The following is a 6692-nucleotide window of genomic DNA, read 5'->3' on the forward strand; positions in this document are numbered from 1 at the left end:
ACGAGGCCCACTTATGTGTCCAAGTGAGCTGTTGGCTTGAGTCGTGCAGATAACCAGTGCGGATTTGGGAGTACGCGCAGGAGCTGGGGAACTTGGGGGAGTTCTACTGGTGGGATCCCATTTGTCCACACAGGCTGGCGAGTCCTGGGAAAACCCAAGCAGCACACAACTTCTCTATCCACTCACCAGAAACTTCTTAAGTACCTACTAGGTCCAAGGCTCCATGTCAGGTGCTGGGGATGTGGAGATGTGTCAATGAGAAGTGTCCTGTCCCTGGAAGATCTTACCATAGATCTACAACCCTGTCTGCTCTGAAAAGCCCCTATATTTTCCCACAGCACATAAAATACTTGAGACATCAAATTTAATTTGAGTGCATAAATGATCGTTGGTAACTGTTACTGGTGTCCACTGGCATCCTGGTAGTTCTTGGGAAAGTGGTATTTCGTTACACAGGGCTTGTTTTCCTGCGGGGAGTACGCTGAAGTGTGAGGCTGTCAAATGCTATTTACTGCCCCATCCCCCCGATTTTGTATGGGGAGGCGAAAAAAATCCAAATTCGAAGTTTCAACCAACAGAAGGAAAATAGCACAGATGAAAACACTAAGAAAACACCTCGTTTCTTTTGTTTGTTTAATTTGGACTCAGATGTACAGAATTAATCAGAATCCTAAGTTCAAGACACACACTCTTCATTGGTCCATGAGTGGCCTGTGTCTTAATCTGTTTGATAATAAACAGTAATAATCCATGACTCAATATGAGATCCCGACTTGATGAAACGTACATCTTCCCAACCCATCCCAGCCCTGGTTCTCCATCTGAGCTTTGGGTTTCTCATTCTCTTGCTTCTTAAAATGTAGACAATTGTACATTTTAATGTACAATTAAAATCTTAAAATCACATATGTGCTGTTTAAATATAGATACATACACATCCAAATATGGTTAAAATGTAGTTTTATCACATATGTGCTCTTCAATGTAAATATGTATAAATGCATGTATGTGTGCATGTATGCATACAGAGAGTAGTTGTAGTTTTAGTTGTTTTTCACTTTATATAAAAAGGCATCATGCTGTAAATAGATGTTTCTGGGACTCATTTTTTACTTGAGGTTTCTAAGGCCCATCCATATTGTTGCAGGTAGCTGTGTTTTATGCATGTCACCGCTGTAGAAGATTCCACTGTGCCCAGCTCATGGATTCATTCTCTTGTCTAGCGGGTATTGAGTTATTTCTATATTGTTAGTTTTTTCCTGTGTATTATGGAAATTTCTAGACATATGCAAAAAGACAGAGTTGTATAAGGAACCCCTATGCACCCATGACTGGTGTTAACGATTGTCAACACATGGACAATTGTATTTCATCTATATTCCCCACCCCTGCCATGGTAGTGGACCGTTTCGAAGCAAGTCTCAACTCTCATCCATGAATACTCTTGTATTCATGTCTCTTAGAAATATAATGAATCTTCTTTTGAAGCACCCATGTGGCTCAGTCCGTTAAGCTCCAACTCTTGATTTCGGTTCAGGCCGTGATCTCACGGTTGTGGGATCGAGCTCTGCATCCGGCTCCACGCTGACAGCCTGCTTGGGATTCTCTCCCTCCCTCTCTCTGCCCCTCACCATCCCCCTCAAAATAAATAAACTTAAAAAAAAGAAATATGACGACTCTTCTTTCAAAATGTAATGATCCCCATATCACACTTATACCTTGATATTATTGTAAATCTGGTGTCCAAAATTCCCTCCTATTCTTTCTAAGAGCATGACCCCCAACTGTGAACTATGGATAGGAGGAAGTTCATAAGCCGTGCAGTCAAGGTGGAGTCTAAAAAGTTGTCTTCTGGCTGCAGTCAGCTTCTTTTCAAGGTCATTGCTGAAGCAGCCGGAATTTGAAGGTAGGGAACTTCAGAGAGCACTGGAGGAGGAGTCCCAGGAAGGAAGAGGGATGAGAGCAGGGCGGCACCCAAGCCGAGGATCCAGAAGAGGCAGAAGCACCCAGAGCAGCCCCTGCAAAGTCCTCACCCCTTCCTCTATCCCAAACCTTGTTTCCACTTCCTTCACGGTGAAAGTTCCTGATTCGAGGCTAAAAGGCTCTGGCTGCTCCCTTCCCATTTCCTTCTCCTTCCTTACATGCTTACAAAACAGGAAAGGAAGGACAGAGAAGATAGTAGCAGGGAAATATCAAAGTAAGGCTCAAAAAACTGCCTATACATTTCCTTGGTCTAAACCATGGTCAAAGAATTTTTTCTGTATGAGGCCCGATAGCAAAGAGTTCAGACTTTGTTGTCTCAACTACTCTGCCTTCAAAGAGCGAAAGCAGCCATAGACGATGCATCAACAAAATGGCATGGCTGCGTTCTAATAAAACTTAATTTTCAGGGGCACCTGGGTGGCTCAGTTGGATGAGTGCCCAACTTTGGCTCAGGTCATGATCTCACAGCTCTTGAGTTGGAGCCCCGCATTGGGCTCTGTGCTGACAGCTTAGAGCCTGGATCCTGCTTCCGATTCTGTGTCTCCCTCTCTCTCTGCCCTTCCCCCACTTGTGCTCTGTCTCTCTCAAAAATAAATAAACATTAAAAAAATCGTTTAACTTAATTTACAGAAACAAAGGACAAGCTACATTTGGCCGGAAGGCTGCAGTGTGTCGACCTTTGGCCTAAACAATACAAGTATTTTTATTCCTTTATATTTCTCCTATGTTTTTTATTATTAAACATTGCACTCTAGGCTAGTTTCTGTTATTATCTCCATTTCCAGATTAGAATACTGACTGACACAGAGAGACTAAAGGCCTTGCCTAGGATGCAAGACACCACATGGTCAACCTTGAATTAAACCCAAGAAATCTATCTTCAAAATCCTTGGGTTTTCTCCACCGTTTGCTAGCTGCGTATGCATTTTAATATTGTAATCATATAAATTGCATAAAATATACAATTTTCCCATAACATTACAAGTATTTCAGTCTTGTATTCTTGCAAATTATAATTTATAATTGGTGCATAACCGTTCATTATCATGGTGATGAGTTTCACTGAAATATTTCATACATCTGTTTATCTTCTATTGTTCAGTTGCTGTCTAAGATTAATTCCCAGGAACAGCATTCCCAGGCATCTGCAGGGCCCTGTCGTGGGGTACCCGGGAGGGGACCGCTGGCCTGTGGCATTTGCCAGTTTCTATGGTGTCAGTACTCCCGTGGTGGTGGATTTTAAGCTATACCAACATGACATCTCGGAACAGAGCTCAGAAGAGATCCTACACTCGACTCTTGCAAGAAGATACAAGCTGTACCCAACACCCTACCGTCTTGTTACAAATTATGTTTCTACTTCCCAGTCTAAAGTTACAAATGGAATTATAGGAAATGGGAGTTATGATTTGGAAATGACCTTGATGTCGCTTTTAAAACTTGATAGTGTGTGAGTGCTTTGGTATCTCAATGTTGCTTTAATTTACATCTCTGATTGTTACTGAAACAGATCATTTTTCCACCGTTCCATTAAGTGTTTGTTCCATAAATTCCCTATTCGTGTTTCCCCATCTGTGAAAGGTCATGATGCCTTTTGTTAAAGCCTGAATTAACCATATAGGCTATCATTATTAATTCCTTGAACTCGCCTGAGATAATATCTTTTACATTTTGCTTTCATTCTTGCATGAGGCAGGAATTGTAACATAATGAAGCCCGTCCATCTGCACCCTGCCCATTCTTTTATTTTATTGGTAGTGAACAAAAGAAAATACATCCTAGGTTCATTTATTCTAACAAACATTTATTAAATGTTCAGTGTATGACAGGCACGATTCCAGGTACTGGGGATACAGCTGTGACCAAAATAACACCTCTGCCCTCATGCAATTCCGGTGGGAAAAACCAAAAATAAATAAGTAAATATGTAAGGGAAGGTCTGGTGGTGATAAGATCTATCAGAACACAAAGCAGAGGGAGGGGACAGAGAGGGATGAAAAAGAGGCATTCAGAAATGCCTCTGGGAAGGTGTCTTGAACAAAGACTCAAATAAATGAAGGAGTGAGTCATGCTAATTTTTCCACAATTTGATTTATTTAAATTTAATTTATTAATTTAACTCGGATTCTTTGGGGGGGAGGGTAATACGATATAAAAGAAGCCTAGTGATTTTTTTTCCCAATGTGTATGCAATTATCCCAATACCTTTCCTTCCTCTTTATTTTCAGAAGCTTTGTTATAAAGTTGAATCTGTTTCTCAGTTCACTAATATGTCCTAACGTGTTTTTCTCACAGCCTACCCTATTTTAATTGCTATTTTTTTGGCTCATTCTTTTGAAAAAACTCAGCAGTTCTTGCTGATTCTCCTTCTGTAGCATGTCTAAATCACTCTGATCTCAAAATGAAATTCCATCTTCCCAAAAAGGCAGCCTCCATCTCGACTATTTTTGAATCTATAACCCTTCCATGGAGCATAGCCAAGGGAGACTTCTAAAATGTATTTGTTAAATGAGGAATGAATGAGTTATAAAACTCACGTAGATGTTTTTGACTCTAATTCAGGCCTGGGGGCACCTCACTCTTTTAAACAGGTCACAAGTGGCAGGGAGCTACGCACCCACCCACATGCACACTTCCTCCTGTCATTCAGCTTCAGGATAAACATCACATTCATTCTTGGTCCTTCAACATAAACACAGCAGCTCCTGTTAAACAACTGAGGAAGAGCAGAATCCTCAAAAAGGTCAAGCTACTTCCATGAAAAAGGATATCGCTTGGATTTGAATTGTTTTATTGCCTTTATTTCACTCGGATAAGACTGAAAATCTTAAGGGCCAGTCTTTAACGTGGTCAAACCATATGTTTTTCCAGTTCTGTGTTTACACCGTCTGTGCATCCATATTCCCCCCAAAACCAAGAAGACCAGGGAGAGGGGGGCCAGCACAATCTCCCAGGAGAATGAGGCAGCTGTAGGAAGAACAGAGTCACATCGTGGGTGGATGGAACATTCTCTCACTGCCAAACAGGACAGTGCGGGGCAGGTTTACGGAGAAGACAGGAAGTGGGGTTTGTTTTTTCTAATAATAGTGCACTGATTTTTCAGAAAGCATGTCCCTCACAGCAGATCAAGGACACTTAAGAATGCTATCTGTGGTATTAGGGAAACAAGGAAGGTAGAACAAAAATCCATTAAAGAGAAACAGCACAGAGTGGGGTGATGGGTCAAGGGTCTTTGGTCCGCCTGTTGCATCGTGTGCAGTAAGATGGTATCTGTTTAGGGGTGCCTGGGTGTCTCAGTCATTCAAGCATCCAACTTAGGCACAGTTTGTGAGTTCGAGCCCCCACGGGGCTCTGTGCTGACATCTCAGAGCCTGGAGCCTGCTTCAGATTCTGTGTCTCCCTCTCTCAGTCCCTTCCCCACTCAAGCTCCATCTCTCTCTGTCTCTCAAAAATGAATAAATGTTAAAAAGAATTTTTTTTTAAAAGATGGTCTCTGTTTAGGCCTCAACCAGCTGACTGTGACTTTGCCAGGGTACAGTCTGCCCCTTTCCAGTGAGCATGACTATCAGGAAGATTATATAAAGTAACAAAGGAAGAGAAAACAAACTTCAAATAAAGGAGCCTTTGGTGTCAAGATTATTGCTTGCACCCAGCTATTTTATATTCTACTCCTTGGTATCCCTGTGTTATGAAAATAGAGTACAGATAAAAACATAACAAGTAAACACAAGAACATAAGTGTTACTGGACTCGATGATGAAGCCAGAGTTCTACATTTTAAAGCTATTTATCATCGTCTGTCTAGGCCTCCAGAAATCAGCACAATCTCAGACCCTTTCTCCAGATGATTCTTCTCTCTTAAAATCCCACAAGGTTTAGAAGTGAGAAAAGCTTTAATTTTCTGAGCAGCCGCCCAGATGCACCTCTCAGTACTGGTGATAGGCTTTCGACTCCGTCCGCGGCCATGAGCCATGTCCAACCCAGCACAGGACATGCAGGGAGAAGGCTCACCTTACAGAAATGGTTAAAGGGTCCCAGCTTCAGTACAACTGGACAAACCACAGGTTCTTTTGGGTCACAATCTGGACCCCAGAAGTAGACTCTGCTTTCCATGGGGCCCTTCCTTTCCAACTCTCTACAACTACTGACTCTTTCATGGAAATGATCTAGGACAATGGTTCTCAAACTTGAGTATGAAAGGAGTCCGCTGAACTGCAGTCTTCTGCCTTACCCTGTGAGAAGCGGAGCAGATGTGGGGTGAGCCCAGGGCTCTGTGTTCCCAACTAGTGGCTCAAGTGGGCCTCACTGGTGGTGCTCAGACCACAATTAGAGAAAAGTACTGTGTGTTGTCATGCTCTGCCCTGAGGCTTAACCAAATCCTCAGCTTTTCAATTAAAAGTCCATCTGCAGCTGCCTTCCCAGCAAGCGCAGAGAATGTGGAGTAATTTGTCTGATTGCTACAGATTGCCCAGAAGGCATAATAAGATTGCTGCAGGAGATCATCACTTCAGCTTGTCCCCTGCTGACCTCTCTGACTGTCAAGGGTCTCTGCACCAACTCTATTTCCCTTTCCCACTCAGTGTTTAAACACTGGGAAGAAATCAACTTGGTCAAAATGATAGCATAGGCAAAAACAAAAAACAAAAAACAATGATAGCATAGGGTTTTCTCCTCCTCCTCTCCTCCTCCCCCTCCTCCCCCTCCCCCTC

The 6692-nt window shown here is 42.4% G+C and overlaps 1 protein-coding gene across 3 annotated transcripts in view; it reads right to left on the minus strand.

The window, feature by feature from the left end:
• Positions 1–4757: 4757 nt before the first annotated feature.
• Positions 4758–6692, minus strand: part of IL1R2 (interleukin 1 receptor type 2) — a 34132-nt gene continuing 32197 nt past the window's right edge. For all 3 annotated transcript variants that reach the window (XM_077749160.1, XM_077749161.1, XM_077749162.1), the window contains one exon: positions 4758–4950. In XM_077749160.1, coding sequence (XP_077605286.1) covers positions 4811–4950 — 140 coding nt within the window. In that variant the 3' untranslated portion in view covers positions 4758–4810. The remainder of the gene's footprint in view (positions 4951–6692) is intronic.

The sequence above is a fragment of the Crocuta crocuta genome, unplaced genomic scaffold (assembly GCF_008692635.1).
Source record: "Crocuta crocuta isolate KB4526 unplaced genomic scaffold, BGI_CrCroc_1.0 scaffold118, whole genome shotgun sequence".
NCBI classification, from domain to species: Eukaryota; Metazoa; Chordata; class Mammalia; order Carnivora; family Hyaenidae; genus Crocuta; species Crocuta crocuta.